General features: G+C 44.0%; 1 protein-coding gene across 1 annotated transcript in view; it reads left to right on the top strand.

The window, feature by feature from the left end:
- DNAH8 (dynein axonemal heavy chain 8) overlaps nt 1–16,691 on the top strand; it is a 13,985,216-nt gene that overhangs the window by 10,618,997 nt on the left and 3,349,528 nt on the right. The window contains exon 68 of the mRNA XM_085610239.1: nt 10,674–10,850. Coding sequence (XP_085466365.1) covers nt 10,674–10,850 — 177 coding nt within the window. The remainder of the gene's footprint in view (nt 1–10,673; nt 10,851–16,691) is intronic.

The following is a 16,691-nucleotide window of genomic DNA, read 5'->3' as shown; positions in this document are numbered from 1 at the left end:
CCCACATGTGGTATGCCATGCAGTGTGTGAAAGACATCCATCCTCCTGGGAGAGGGACACTGCTGTCAGTGATGTGTTGTTGTAGCACTATCATCATACTCCAAAGTTAGGTATGCGTCCATACCACCATGTAGGTGTGGTCATCTGATAATGATGTACACCCCCCCAAATCTCTGTCCACTGCTGGTAGTCCTCTTTACCCACCCCCATATCTCTGTCCACTGCTGGGAGTCCTCTGCACCCACCCCTCATATTGCAGGCCACTGCTGGTAGTCCTCTGCACCCGCCCCTCATATTGCAGGCCATTGCTGGTAGTCATATGCACCCACCCCCATATCTCTGTCTACTGCTGGGAGTCCTCTGCACCCACCCCTCATATTGCAGGCCACTGCTGGGAGTCATATGCATCCACCCCTCATATTGCAGGCCACTTCTGGGAGTCCTCTGCATCCACCCCTCATATTGCAGGCCACTGCTGGTAGTCATATGCACCCATCCCTCATATTGCAGGCCACTGCTGGGAGTCCTCTGCACCCACCCCTCATATTGCAGGCCACTGCTGGTAGTCATATGCACCCACCCCTCATATTGCAGGCCACTGCTAGTAGTCATATGCACACACCCCCATATCTCTGTCCACTGCTGGGAATCTTCTCCACCCACCCCCTTGGAGCAGTACACTGCTGGCCTGGACCTACACACACACCAATATGAAGGTAACATGCAGGGCCAGTCCGTAAGCCCACATTCCTGGCGTGTGTACGCCTCGTAGCCCAAATGTACTCGTGCCGTAACGGGGTACGTGTGCAACGCACCGTACCCACGCATTCATTGCGTGTGTACGGTCCGTATCACTGTTCTACTGGTGCCGTAGGGGTACGTGTGCAATGCACCGTTCCCACGCATTCATTGCGTGTGTACAGTCCGTATCACTGTTCTACTGGTGCCATAGGGGTACGTGTGCAACGCACCATACCCACGCATTCATTGCGTGTGTACGGTCCGTATTACTGTTCTACTGGTGCCGTAGGAGTACGTGTGCAACGCACCGTACCCACACATTCATTGCGTGTGTACGGTCCGTATCACTGTTCTACTGGTGCCGTAGGGGTACGTGTGCAACGCACCGTACCCACGCATTCATTGCTTGTGTACGGCCCGTATCACTGTTCTACTGGTGCCGTAGGAGTACATGTGCAACGCACCATACCCACGCATTCATTGCGTGTGTACGGTCCATATCACTGTTCTACTGGTGCCTTAGGGGTACGTGTGCAACGCACCGTACCCACGCATTCTTTGCGTATGTACGGTCCGTATCACTATTCTACTGGTGTCGTAGGAGTACCTGTGCAACGCACCGTACCCATGCATTCATTGCGTGTGTACAGTCCGTATCACTGTTCAACTGGTGCTGTAGGAGTGTGTGTGCAACGCACCGTACCCACGCATTCATTGCGTGAGTACGGTCCGTATCACTGTTCTACTGGTGCCGTAGGGGTACATGTGCAACGCACCGTACCCACGCATTCATTGCGTGTGTACGGTCCGTATCACTGTTTTAATGGTGCTGTAGGGGTACGTGTGCTCACTATTCTAATGGTGCCATAGAGGTACGTGTGCAACACACCGTACACGTCCACTTCCGTTGTTGCGGTACGCAGGGGTTGCTGGACATGCCCCCCAAGTGACCAGACCCTGGTGTTAATGTATGGGCTCCATATTATAGGTTTGGCTTTGGGTATGGGGTATGTTTCCTGCGCCTCACCCCCACCCTGGCCCCTGGGTGTTGTTCTCACCTTCTGCGGCGTGTGCGTCGGGTCCGGTGCACCAGGTCGTAGGCTAAGAGGACCGGGATGACACATACGATGGGGTTCATGGCGTGTACGTGGCGTACCGGGGCTCCGTTGCATAGCGGTTCGCGTAGGACTCTGCTTTTCCGGCTGTGTCTGGCTCCCGTAAGAAAAGAGCCATACGGAGTGCCTTAGGGACGAATCGTAATTGCTGGGCCGGAAACCGCTGCTTAAATACTTCCGGACGTCGCATACAAGCTGTTCTGGATCAGAATTGCTTTCTGTACAAATCGTACTTCCTAAGTTGTAAGAAAAGTTTACCGGGTACGAGTCGTACGGAGAAAACGCTCCGTACAACGATTCGTACAGCATTTTCCCAGGATCGGAATCGGCCCCCAAATGTGAGTATTTGGAGCAGTTCATCTGTTGTCTTTGCATTATGGCAGCTGAACCGCTGCCTTTCATTTTAAAATTGGCACGAGCGATGCACTGCTCGCGCTCACTGTCTGCGTGCTTTCTTACCTGGCTCCAGCTCTCCAACCAGTAGATCCTCTGTGACGTTTTTTCCCTCAAGGCTCTTTGCTGTTGAAGTCGTCTTTGTGCACGGTGATGCTGGGAGCCATCCGGCGTGGCGTCACCAGTACGTGCCACCATCTTACGTTTGGCATCTTCCATGAGCTTATGTGCAGCTCTTAGCGTAATACATGCTTTGTCAATCACGTTTTCTTTTCTCCGTCGCGGGACAATAAAGTTAAATTTACCATCGTCTTGCAGCACGTTCTTCACACATCAGGCTCTGCAGTTTTCCTCCTGGGTCTGCATCTTTGTTATGTTATTATCCATTTCTACATCATTCGTGAGGGAGACTGAAAGTCCTGCCTTAAAAGCAAGTACGACCTTGGATGAAGGTACTGTGTTTTGTTCATTCACTGCTGTTTGTACATGCATCACGTCGGAGTCATACTTTCAATTTGGAGCCAGTATTGTCTTCTCTATCCTGATTCCGAACTTTTGGTCTCTACAAAACACCTTAAGGTACCTGGATTTGAGACGAACTTCGGGTGAGGAATCGCTCACCGGCGAGATATACCAGTACTTTAAAATTGTTTCCTTTATGTTTCCAATGTTTTTCTCCAATGTTACCATGATTTTGTAACATATTTTTTACATGTTGTTATCAGTTCATTTTACTACATTCTTCTTATCTTGAAAATGTATTCAATTTTACACATGTTTGGAATGTGTTATTTGTGAACTACTGTGCTTGCTGCTTCTCCTACTTTTTTTTGTGAAGATGCACTTCGTAATTAGTTAGTGCTATCTTACTTCACTTACAAGTTCCGTATGGGAATTTTTCACTATAGGAGGTATAATTTATAATAGCTTTTGGCTATGTGACTTTCCACGTCACTTACATTTTTCTCACATGATATTTTACACTACACTACAGTACTGTGTTGTAAAGTTTAGTTAAATGAACTTTTCTGATTGAGGTATGCTTTATAATAGCCTCTGACTATGTGACTTTCCACCTGTGCGAATCTTTCTGCATGGACTCGTCACCTGTGTTTTCTCTGCATAATTACTTATTTTACAGTATTTTAATTACAAGTTTAAGAAATTTCCTCTAGTTGAGGCATGAGTTAATATAGCTTTCTAGCTATGTGACCTTCCACACCTTTGTAATTTAATGTGTGTGGATTCATCACCTACATTTTCTTTATATATTACTGTATAGTATTTGGTTTAGAAAGTTCCTGTGCTTGGGATCTTTTTTTGTGATGTTTTAAATGTATTTCTGTCAGGTTCTATTCTACCTTTGCGCATAATTTATTGTGCGTGGATTGTCTGGCATTTGAGGTTTTCTCCTCAAATTTCATTATTACAGGTACTTCTAGCAGGTGTATTTTTCACCCTTCTTTATGTGTGTGTTTATGAGTTTCCTGTTTGGTTTACTGTTGTTGTTTGTACTCCAATGAGGTGCATTTTCACCCTTCCATTTGCTGTATAGTTTAGGAGTTTCCTGCTTGGTTTCTTTGTTGGGAGTACCTTTTGTCTTTCCTGGTTGCTCTCTACTTTTCATTTTGATATTCGCTATTTATCATCTACATGCTTGTCTTACCAACTGGGGTGTACTGGTGCACTCTGGATGTTTTGTCCTGTGTTCGTATTTCTGCTTGTGTTTGTATTTGCTGCGCATATGGTGAGAATTATGCCTTATTCTCACTTTTTCTTCCTCATTTAAGTGTTTTCCTTGCAATATTTTGTTCTCCTTCAGTCTTTAATATGTAAAAAAATTGTATCTTTTATTGAAACCAAGGTTTGTATCCTGCATTCTTGTTATGTTTTGCTCCGAAAAAGGGGAAGATGTGTGTCATAAAAGATGTTCCTATAGTTCCTCAAAAAAAGAGGAGTGATATCAAAGCGAAGGCTGAGGTGAATAAAATGCACCATGTAGACCTTGTGGAAAATCCATATGTCGGATTTAAATGCCCTCACACACCCTTGCAGGTGTCATGCTTCATCATTTGGGCTGCTCCTCGTCAGGCCGGCGGTGCAATGCCTGACGGGCTCCCTAAAAAGGGGCACTTTAGCGGAGATCTTCAATCCGACTGCCGTATAGATGAAGTGCGGGTGTGGTGCCTAATTAATGTAGATATAAAGTGGTGAGATTAAAACAAGGTGAGGAGTGCCTGGTGAAAGTAAGTTTTATTCTGATGGCCTCCTACCTTAATTTAAAAACGTGTATACATGGCACTTATATGAGTATAATGTCTCCTATTGAAGTGGCATGTATTTTGCAATAGTTGGTCAACATGTTTCTCGCTTAGAGTGGTTATACTCGCGATTCTTTAGGACCTATAAGGAAAAAAACTATCTACATTCAGCAACCAATTTAGGTTAAGGTTATTTGTCAATCTACGTATTACGTCCAGACTCAATACCTGTTGGTGTCAGGACCTACCTGAAAAGAAGAAGAGGTATGGTCAAACAAATATGTAGGTGTTCTTGATAAAAACAAATTGTCAAGCCTTCATTGTGACACACACTCTATAACTTAAACGGTGCGGTGTCGCATTAAACGTCAAAAATATTAAAAATATTGAAAAGCCGAAGTGGTGGATCCCTCGGTGAGCTAAAGTGACTACTCACCGGTGTGGAACATCTATAAAAAGCAATATACAACCGTGTATGTGTGACTCACCCTAATCAGTCACTATCCTGGTATCAACAGTGCTCGGTGGGCTGTACACGAGTATGACTTCCTCAAATTGATAGGACTGTATACAACGAAATATGCATCAATCATACACTTGGATATGGTTGTCTTGAAACACAAAGAGTAAGCAACAGCAAAGCGGTCTTTAGACTAGAAAGACTGGTATGGTAACAACATTCATTAAAATGCGTTAAAAATGTGGAAGCTGTCGATACCACATAGTATATATTTATCCTTAACTTATCCTGTAAGCGCCTGTTGTTTGTTGCATCACAAAATAATGTATAATGGATCAGGATTGGGGGGATAATAGCAGTGTAAGGTATTACATGGGATGAGTGTGTTAAGGTAAAAGAATAAAGGAATAAAAGAATACCTCCCTATAATCTACCAAGTTGTTGTCACCTCTAATTTGTAACAAATAAGGTTAATATCACGGTTGTGTCAATAAAGACCCACGTTAGAGTGTGGTCCTCTAGCGATGACAAAAGGATTTAGATTATGGTGGGCTGAGTCCTAGGCAATGTTCCATGAGAAACGTCCTTGTTAATATCAATAATCATGGCCTTGCGCACACGTCAGGGCAAGCACTTGTTCTCTCGTCCTAATTAGCCAAAGGAGTAAGTCTGGGGGAGGCGGAAATACAATATACAAGTCTCAATGTAAGTGGTAAATGGTTTAAGCCTAGCGCGTTCGTCCGGGTGGGCAAGTTATACCATCCACTAGCCATCTGGGACGGTAAAACTGACTAGTGCGGGAATGCTTAAAACAAATATCAATATTAATTGCTGCTGTTTACTTGCTAAAGGTGTTATCCTCGCGTGTTACAGGGCTAGGTACTCATCGCACACGTCAGGGCAAGCACTTGTTGTCTCATCGTCATTAGCCAGGAAAGTAAATCTGGGGGAGGCGGGAATCCAGTATGCAAATCTCAGTGTGAGTGGTAAATAGTTGAAGCCTAGCGTGTTTGTCAGGGTCGGTACGTTATATCATCTGCTAGCCGTCCGTGATGGAAAAACTGACTCGTGCGGGAATATATAAAACAAATATCAATATTGGTTAAGGCTATTTTCTTGATAAAGGTGTTAACCTTTCGTATAACAGAGCTGGGTACTCATCGTAACGGACAAATATCGCAAAGCGATCTAGACTTGTTGAAAGTCGTTTAGGTACTTACACGTCTTCTCCTCGAGTACCGTATTCAGACCTACCCTCTCCACCGAGTCCGGAAGGTGGCGTGGTGGAGAGAGAGGTAGGACTTATGCGTGAGGGCTGATACCCTCCTCCTACGTATTGACCTGTCAACAGTGATCTTTTACCCCATTCCAACATGGCGGCCGAAAACAATCTCTATCTGGCCTCGCCAAGTATCACATGACCAATCTACCCGTCACATGACAAGCCCTCACGCATAAGTCCTACCTCTCTCTCCACAACGACTTTCAACAAGTCTAGATCGCTTTGCGATATTTGTCCGTTACGATGAGTACCCAGCTCTGTTATACGAGAGGTTAACACCTTTATCAAGAAAATAGCCTTAACCAATATTGATATTTGTTTTATATATTCCCGCACAAGTCAGTTTTTCCGTCATGGACGGCTAGCAGATGATATAACGTACCGACCCTGACAAACACGCTAGGCTTCAACTATTTACCACTCACACTGAGATTTGCATACTGGATTCCCGCCTCCCCCAGATTTACTTTCCTGGCTAATGACGATGAGACAACAAGTGCTTGCCCTGACGTGTGCGATGAGTACCTAGCCCTGTAACACGCGAGGATAACACCTTTAGCAAGTAAACAGCAGCAATTAATATTGATATTTGTTTTAAGCATTCCCGCACTAGTCAGTTTTACCGTCCCGGATGGCTAGTGGATGGTATAACTTGCCCACCCGGACGAACGTGCTAGGCTTAAACCATTTACCACTTACATTGAGACTTGTATATTGTATTTCCGCCTCCCCCAGACTTACTCCTTTGGCTAATGAGGACGAGAGAACAAGTGCTTGCCCTGACGTGTGCGCAAGGCCATGATTATTGATATTAACAAGGACGTTTCTCATGGAACATTGCCTAGGACTCAGCCCACCATAATCTAAATCCTTTTGTCATCGCTAGAGGACCACACTCTAACGTGGGTCTTTATTGACACAACCGTGATATTAACCTTATTTGTTACAAATTAGAGGTGACAACAACTTGGTAGATTATAGGGAGGTATTCTTTTATTCCTTTATTCTTTTACCTTAACACACTCATCCCATGTAATACCTTACACTGCTATTATCCCCCCAATCCTGATCCATTATACATTCTTTTGCGATGCAACAAACAACAGGCGCTTACAGGATAAGTTAAGGATAAATATATACTATGTGGTATCGACAGCTTACACATTTTTAACGCATTTTAATGAATGTTGTTACCATACCAGTCTTTCTAGTCTAAAGACCGCTTTGCTGTTGCTTACTCTTTGTGTTTCAAGACAACCATATCCAAGTGTATGATTGATGCATATTTCGTTGTATACAGTCCTATCAATTTGAGGAAGTCATACTCGTGTACAGCCCACCGAGCACTGTTGATACCAGGATAGTGACTGATTAGGGTGAGTCACACATACACGGTTGTATATTGCTTTTTATAGATGTTCCACACCGGTGAGTAGTCACTTTAGCTCACCGAGGGATCCACCACTTCGGCTTTTCATTATTTTTAATATTTTTGACGTTTAATGCGACACCGCACCATTCAAGTTATAGAGTGTGTGTCACAATGAAGGCTTGACCATTTGTTTTTATCAAGAGCACCTACATATTTGTTTGACCATACCTCTTCTTCTTTTCAGGTAGCTCCTGACACCAACAGGTATTGAGTCTGGATGTAATACGTAGATTGACAAATAACCTTAACCTAAATTGGTTGCTGAATGTAGATAGCTTTTTTCCTTATAGGTCCTGAAGAATCGCGAGTATAACCACTCTAAGCGAGAAACATGTTGACCAACTATTGCAAATTACATGCCACTTCAATAGGAGACATTATACTCATATAAGTGCCATGTATACACGTTTTTAAATTAAGGTAGGAGGCCATCAGAATAAAACTTACTTTCACCAGGCTCTCCTCACCTTGTTTTAATCTCACCACTTTATATCTACATTAATTAGGCCCCACACCCGCACTTCATCTATACGGCAGTCGGATTGAAGATCTCTGCTAAAGTGCCCCTTTTTAGGGAGCCCGTCGGGCATTGCACCGCCGGCCCGACGAGGAGCAGCCCAAATGATGAAGCATGACACCTGCAAGGGTGTGTGAGGGCATTTAAATCCGACATATGGATTTTCCACAAGGTCTATATGGTGCATTTTATTCACCTCAGCCTTCGCGTTGATATCACTCCTCTTTTTTTGAGGAACTATAGGAACATCCTTTGTCATTATTGTACTAGGGGCCTCTGTTCCTACTGGACCTCCCATTCCCCTGTGAGTGGAAAACGGCCTCCTCAGTCCCTCTTCTTGTTCTCTAAGATGTGTGTCATGTCATAATTCACTTATCTGTGTATTGTTTTGTCCTTCCTTAGAATAGTGTTTCATTTTAATTTCATTTATGTATTCATTGATTACCTTTCCATGAAAAGCTTTGTGCTGTCTAGTTTACATTACGTTGTTGGCACCATGTTCAAATCAATGTTACTTATGCTAGTTCTATGCTTACTTCTGGTTTTATCTCTTTGTTGCTGATTTGTAAAGAGGGACGATGTGTGGTATCTGGTTCACAGTGCAATGCATCGTTCCTGCTTCCTTTCCCTTGCTGCTCAGCCAGTGAGGATGTGCTGTGGAATGTTGGTGTGCATGGTGAGGTAATGGAATGTTGGGATGCCTGGTTGTGGAGTGTCAGTTCAGAGTATGGGCTAAGCAGCAGGGAAGCTGCTCCTTGTGTGGCTCAATCCTTTATGGACTTAATGGATTAATGTCTGTTACTGTCTACCACAGACCACCTATGAACTGTATCAATAAACCTACTTCATTAATCTACATCTCGGCTACCGGACTAATTTACCTTCATTACAAGTAGTCATTCTGAAAGTCCAGCTAGGGAATAAAGAAGCCAAATGTTCAATTCCAGAAGTAGCCAAGGTATGAGAGAACTGTTGGATAGATATGGATTATGCGTATATCTTAATTTCTGGACTAAATGAGAAAGTCTTATGGATTGACCTGAGTTTTCAAAAAACAAAAGGAGTGAAAAGCATCATGTGCAGTAATCATTTTCCACCTTCCTAAGTAATGGTCAAGAAAGATATTTCTGCAAGACCTGTGCAAGTAGTCAGTAGTATCCATTTGTGTTTGTCTATAGGGTAATGCAAATTTCATTGTTCATACACCCTGTGTATGCAGTGTCAAAATATGTATGCCAAATTTCCAAGAATGGTGCTGATTAGGATGCCTAAACCTAAATGATACATTTTGTTGTAGGTGTTTGGGGATACAATATTATCCAAATTGTTAACAACAAAGGTTTTTTTTAGATACATTTTACTCTCAGCAGTACCACTGGCTTGTAGATCTCCATTTTGGAATTAAACAACTCCGAATGAAGCCACTAGCAAATATATTGATGAAGATAGTAAGATTTGTAAGTCACAGAGAGGGAAACCACTTGATAAACATGTTCTTCATTTCCCACTCTTATTGGATCTCTCATGCCTCATTCTTTATTATAAACCCCAAATAATTTGGTGCAACATACCTTTATCCAGTTTCTTCCAGATACACTGACTCTCAGCACGGGTTAAGAAGATAATTTCTGTGACAAATAGATATGAAAGTTGATCGAGGGATGGTTTATCCTGAGAGAAGGGAGAAAGGTGAGAAAAATAAAACAACTAAAGTGGATGAGGAAATTAGGTATTTCAGACTGAGTGTGAGAATAAAAAAATGGCCTGAACTTAATAACAAGATTGCAAACATCGAACCCAATGCAGTTCCCTACCAAAGAATTGAGGGGCAGATTTACAAGAAACTGATGCATTTGTAGAGATGTGTCGGGTTCCCTGCACCAGCCTGCAATACCCTTGACCTGGATGGATTGACAGATGCGTTAAAAATTCTGATGCATCTGTTGGCCCAAAAGTCACGCATTGCTGGAGTCGTGTCGCAAGTATGACGCAACTCCAGCAATGCATTTTGAGGCCTATTCTTATTGCACTGCATCACTCCTCATGCCTGCTTTAAGCAGGCTTAAGGTTTTAACGCAGTGGCATCCTTGAGGTGGCACAGTGAAATCTTCTAGATTTCCCTGCATCACTTTTACGAGGCTTTCCTGCATGGGAACGCCCACCCTTCATACATAATACCTGCCGCAGGTATAATGTGACGCAGGGCTTTACAACATGACGCATCTCCTTAGATGCGTCACGTTACTAATGGGCTGCAATGTGGCTCATTGTTTACGCCGCCGTTGCGTCACAAAAAGTGACGCAACGGCGGTGCAAATGTTTCGCAAGGGGCTTGTAAATGTGCCCCCGAGTTTTTAGATGTGGAAGTGCATTTGAGTTGTATTTACTTGACCATTGTACCTTTCAATTGCATTATACTTGATCAAGGATTGATTAAATACTTTTCTGTGTTTTTGTCCTCATTGTCCTTAGGTTTTAGCAGAGGTCGCAGTGACCGCACAGGCTTCAACTGTTGTAAAAGAAGAAGTACAGTTGGTGAAGGACAAGGCACAAAAAATTGTTGATGGGATTGCACAGGAGAAAATAAAAGCAGAGACTAAACTCGTGGCTGCGAAACCTGCACTGGAAGAAGCAGAAGCTGCATTAAATGTAAGACCAGAATTATTTTATGATCAGTAAATATCACAGTGTGTTAATGCAGCAGCATTATGTGTTTGTAGCTAAAGTGCACAATATGCTATCTTCATGACCTTATTATGATCCATCGAAAGTACCTCTGTTCTCCAAGTTGTACCTCATCTACATAGAAAGAGAAATCTGAAGGAAGACATTTTCAGCAAACCACAAAGGGGGAGATTGGTTAAAGAACGTTACTGAATGTGTGCAAGACCTGGGACTCTCCTTAAATAAACCTACACCACGATAAACCAGATGCTTGCACGTTTGGGTATATCTGTAAAAGAAAATTCATTTATTATGATGTTTTGACTGAATTTGAAGAATAATCCAGAGATTTGAAAAGCTTTACCAACTTTCATTTACGCCGAGGGTCCTCATGTACAAAGGGGCTTATTTGATGTAAACCTGGGGAAGCGTTATATCCATACACATCCAAAGGTGAAGCATAACGAGGAGAAATATGATAATTTCTCCTATGTTCCTCTTTCCATGGTGCAAGGGTGCCTATGTTGGTGCTAATATGCCAAAACGGCCCCAGCAGAGGCAGAAAGGACAGGAATGCACTGTATCCACCACCCTTATCGACAACCTCACCAACCACAGAACTCAGACAACTCGTCACAACGCCCACCCACTCCGCCGGCCACACGCTGGACCCCATCTTCTCCGCAAGCTCCCACGTCTCCTTCAACCACACCACTGAACTCCACTGGACCGACCATCGCTGCATCCACTTCACCTTCTGGAAACCCACCACGCACCACCGCACCCAACAGACCCCCCCCAGCTGCTGCTGGAGCAAAGTCACCGAAGACCAGCTAACCACCACCCTTGCCCGGAGCCCATCCACCGACCCCGACACCGCCGCCCGCAACCTGAGACAATAGATCGACGACTGCGCCAACACACTCGCCCCGATCAAGAAACCCGCCAACAGACACACCAGCAAGAAAGCCAGCTGGTTCACTGAAGACCTCCAGGCCTCCAAGCAAACCTGCCAAAAGCTGGGGAAGAAATGGCACCGTGAACAGACACCGGTCAGCTACGCAGACCACAAGCCACCCGCAAACACCACCACCTCATCAGATCCTGAGAAAATTTGATTTTCGATTGTGATCGAATTGACGCGCCATTTCGTGCTCCGCCGCCATTTTGTGTTGCCCTCACTCAGGCAGCACGACGATCGAAGTCTTTTCTGCTTTTCCTGCAATATTGTGTCGAAATAGCCTTGTGCCTCCGTTTACAAAGCTGGTGTTAGAGACTGGCCGAGTACACTAATCCCTGTCTGGTTTTCCTAATCCCTGTCTCAACTATCTGTTGGTTCACACTATTCTCTTCTGACTTTATCTTATCGTCTGGCCTTCGCTGTCCTCTGTTCGTATTCTCTTGTTTCACAACTGTCCTCCAAAACACACAAATGTATCTCGCCACCTGCAAGTCAGTTACAGACCTGGTTAATACCTTAACCTGTGGGAGGGGTGGCAAACACAGATGGAGGAGAGGCTTCTTCGAGTTACTCGATACTTTTGTTTTCCGACATTTTCTATTGGCTCTGACTTTCCTTCGGGCTATTCCTACTGGTTTTTCATGTATGTTTTAGGTGTGTTCTTAGTTAATGTATATGTCACCTATGTACTATATAAGATTGTGCGCCACGGAGTGAAGTGGCAGTCTCCTGAGAACATACCGTGTGTACTTCTAGGACAACTGTACTAGCTGCAGCCAATAAATCTGATCTTTTACGCCGACAGAGTGTTCCCGTGTCTCTGTGTAGCTAAGCAGGAGAACCCAGGAGATTAAGGCGTACCCTGCGCCGCCAGACCCAAAAGGTTCTGGTTCTTCAACTGGCGCCCAACGTAGGGAGGCTTCAGTGGTAATGGTTCTGCCTGAAGGTCGTGAGGAACCCCGCAGGAAAATTCTGGAGGAATCGCGAGCCACGTCAAGCGACCCCTGTATGTCAAAAGTGGTCCGAAGGTCTTTTACAGCGTGGTTACTCCTTCCTGATGGCTACTGACGACTGCTGCCCTGACTGCCACCCTGCCTTGGCCCTTCCTTTGGTGATGTATGGTAAGGCGAGACGATAGACGGGCCTCTGTTGGCGTAAGAAGACGTCCTTAGTTAAGTATTTGGTAGGTCGCATCCACAATTTTGATTCTTTGTTTCCTTTGTTTCTTTGGTCCTTAGATTCGACTATTGCAATAGCCGAAGCCGAGGGGTAAGTGCATTTGTGCTGCGTAAACTGAGTTTTACCCCCTTGATGTTTGTGAACAGTCCGGTGAAATCACGAGATGCCTGGTCTGACTAAGTTTCGAAAACTTTGTTGCTTTGGTTGTAATAGGGATTCCCGGATTGAGGACACTTGTCCGATTCCTTCGGTTGGAACTCCCACATATGAGCTCTATTCTAAACATGGTGTTGGCCCCATTGCCTTTAACGAAGCATGGACCCAATACACGAAGAAAGATGGTGTTTTAAAATGGCCAGAAAATGGTAGTTTCGATTCTGATTTGCTAGATAATTTGGAAGCAGTTTTATTCAAAAGAAAAGCCCGGCCGGCAATGTTTGACTCTTTCTGCCTCTGGCGTAAGGAAGCCAAACAGAGAGAAATTAAACAAGCAAAACGAGATAGGAAAGCACAGGGTATGACAATTATATAGGCTGCCCAACAATTCAAAAATGACGAAATCAATAATGCGATGGAAATTTCAGAAAGACAGCATCGTATGGCGATAGATAAATGCTATCCGGTGTTGCCTGTTTCCCCTTCCGATAACAAGAAAGATTTAGAAGAAGATCCCCTAATGTCTCATTTATTAAGATTGCCTCCGCCCTATGCACAAGGTGCCAATGCACCCCAGTTTCTACAGCTTGTTCAGCCGCCAGCAGTACCTCCGCCTGTTCCGGCTCTTGCGCCTTTGCCCCTTTCAGTATCTCTGCCTCTACCAGCTTTTCCTTTAACTTCAACTTCTTTGCACTCATCTCCTGATCTTCGATCTCCTTTGCCTTTCGCTCCTTCTGCAATTACCGGTTCTCCTTCCGCTAGTTCGCCTAATACCTTGTCCCCTATTCTTATGTCCAATTCTCCGTCTGTGCGTAAGCGACTCACGGACACTGTCACTGGTATTTTATCTCCTTTCTTTGAGGCTTTAAATGTGTTTCCGCATTTTGCTAGAAGACAGTCTCGTAGTCAGTTCCCAGATTCTGAAGAACGAGAAAAATTGGACTCTCTCGCACGAAAATGGATCGAGAGGGGTCCCCAGTACAGTGTGCCCGATATTATGTCTACCTTCTCACAATGGAATGCGCCTACGCAAAGATATGTTTTCAATGTAATGTGTGATTTTCTCGCTAAAGAATGGGAGGATATGAATTCGAGTTCGGTTCCACAGGGTCTGTTAGATGTTCAGGCTGACTTCGATAAAGGACTTATTGTGGGTTCTAAGGTTGAGAAAGCTGTAAGGACACTTATTACCTTTAGATCCTTGCTGTCTTCTCAGACTTTCCTTGATTCCGATCCGTCAGCTAGGTTGACACTGAAAAATTATCCCATGAGAGAGGTTCCTCCAGTGTGGAAGGAGGAAGTTGCGGCTCAAGGTAATAATCCAGCTATTCCTGCTCCTTTCCAGCGTATATGGGTACATGTCCCTTGGAAACGATCTGAAGTTTTAGCCCTTAAGCAGACTCTACCGGATCCTCATAAGAATCCTGCAGGTTATTATAAAGAATTATCACAGACGGTTGATGCTTGCATCATGAATTTAGCCGATATTGATATGTTAATGGGAAATGTAGTCCAAGCATTATGAACTAAGATTCGTAGAGAGAATCATGTTCAAGCATTAGGTGGTGATTGGGCTGCTATAACTGCCGCAGATGCAGCTCGAGTGGGTGGTGCTAAGCCTGATGCTTTGGTTGCAGAACTCCCTGGTAGGATTATTACATTAATGAAAACGATGATGCCTGCCTTGAGAGTTAACTGGGATAAATTAGCGGCATGCAAACAAAAGAAAGATGAAAGTGTCTCTGATTTCTTCACTTGTTTCGAGGAGACATTTATTGATCACAGTAGTCAAGATATGGCTACAGAGGGTGGACAGCGATTATTTGTGGACAAATTTGTATTTAATTTGCTTCCCGAGTTGTCACACAAATTGAAAGATTCTGAAAGTTCATGGGCTGTTTCTTCTTCTGCCCAGATATTGGCTACTGCACAATATTATGAGAACAGAGATAAAGAAGAAAAAGAAAAGCTAGAGAAAAAGACGAAAGAATTGAAAACGAAGGTTCTCTTGCAACAAGCTTATCCTCCTCGTTATGTTCAGCCTCAGTTTCAACAGCCTCCGCAGTTTCAGAGGTTGTATCAAAAACCTGAGTCATATATTCCGCGACCTTTGTTAGGACCTAATCAATGTGCCTATTGTAGAGAGGAAGGTCATTTTAAGAGTAGTTGTCCGGTTTTATTGCAGCGCAGCGGAGCATTATCTGCTCCACGAGGTCGTGGTGGCCTCCAGTCAACAAATAGAGGTAGAGGTCGAGGTGTGTTGACTCAAGAACAGCGTTCCTTTCCTTCTCCTAATTCCGTGAATTACTTTGATCAGCAAAACGCTCGGTCTATACAGTACTACAATGAAGACCATTATATTGAAGGCGAGAATGAAAGTCTTCATGCTAACTAGGACAGCCTTGGACAAAGTAAGGGAGTTGTGTCGATTCCAGTAGATCAGAATGGACCTTATGTTAATGTCACTACAATGGGTGTTCCAGAGCCATTTCTCCTAGATACTGGGGCGATGAGAAGTTCTATCATTCATTCTAAACTCCCTGGGGCACCTTTGTCTGGCTTAACGAATGTATCTGTAGGATTTTCTGGCGCCCCTGTTCGTAATCCGGTTTCTTGCCCTTTGCCTATTTCAGTTGGCCCTTATGATTTGGACGCTCCGCTTCTTTTGACGAATGGTTGCGGTGAGAATCTGTTGGGTTTGGACTTATTGAAAAGAATGCATGCTACGATATATTGTTCTCCTTCTGGTGTACATCTTACTTTAGGACAGAAACTGACTTCTCCAATGTATTTGTCCAAAGATCAGTTTCCACCTGAATTGCTTTTTCTCCCGGCAACGCTTTGGGCCACGGGTCCGAACGATGTGGGCTGTCTTGAGATTCCACCTTATGTTGTCACTCTCAAGCCTAATGTTGAATTGCCACGTATTGCGCAGTATAGAATTTCCACTGCAGGTGAAAAAGCGCTTCTGGAAATCATTCATGATTTGATTCAGAAGGATGTGGTTGAGGAAACGAGAGGTAACATATGCAATAGCCCTATTCTTCCTATTCTTAAACGCACTGATCCTTCTCAGCCTCCTGTTTATCGTTTCGTAATTGATCTTCGGGAGGTAAATAAAATTGTTGTACCACAATTTCCTGTTGTCCCAGATATCACTGCTCTGTTGACAATGATACCTTCCACAGCGACTTGGTTTTCTGTTATCGATAAAAAGAATGCCTTCTTTAGTATTCCCATTGCTGAAGAGAGTAGGGATATTTTTGGCTTCTCTCTTGGAGGCCGAAGCTTCCGGTTTAAGCGCGCACCTCAGGGCTATTGTGAAAGTCCCTCTATTTACAGCCAAGCTTTAAAATGTCATCTTGATACTTTTCATTTGCCGTCTGGTGCTGCTCTTATTCAGTACATGGACGACTTGTTAATCGCTGCTGATTCCGAAGATGTTTGCAAGAATGTGACTGTTGCATTGTTACGCCATTTGTTTAATCTGAATCATAAGGTTTCACCTTCCAAACTGCAATATGTGCGCC

The sequence above is a fragment of the Triturus cristatus genome, chromosome 6 (genome assembly GCF_964204655.1).
Source record: "Triturus cristatus chromosome 6, aTriCri1.1, whole genome shotgun sequence".
Lineage (NCBI taxonomy): Eukaryota > Metazoa > Chordata > Amphibia > Caudata > Salamandridae > Triturus > Triturus cristatus.
This window is presented reverse-complemented; position numbering and strand designations above follow the sequence as displayed.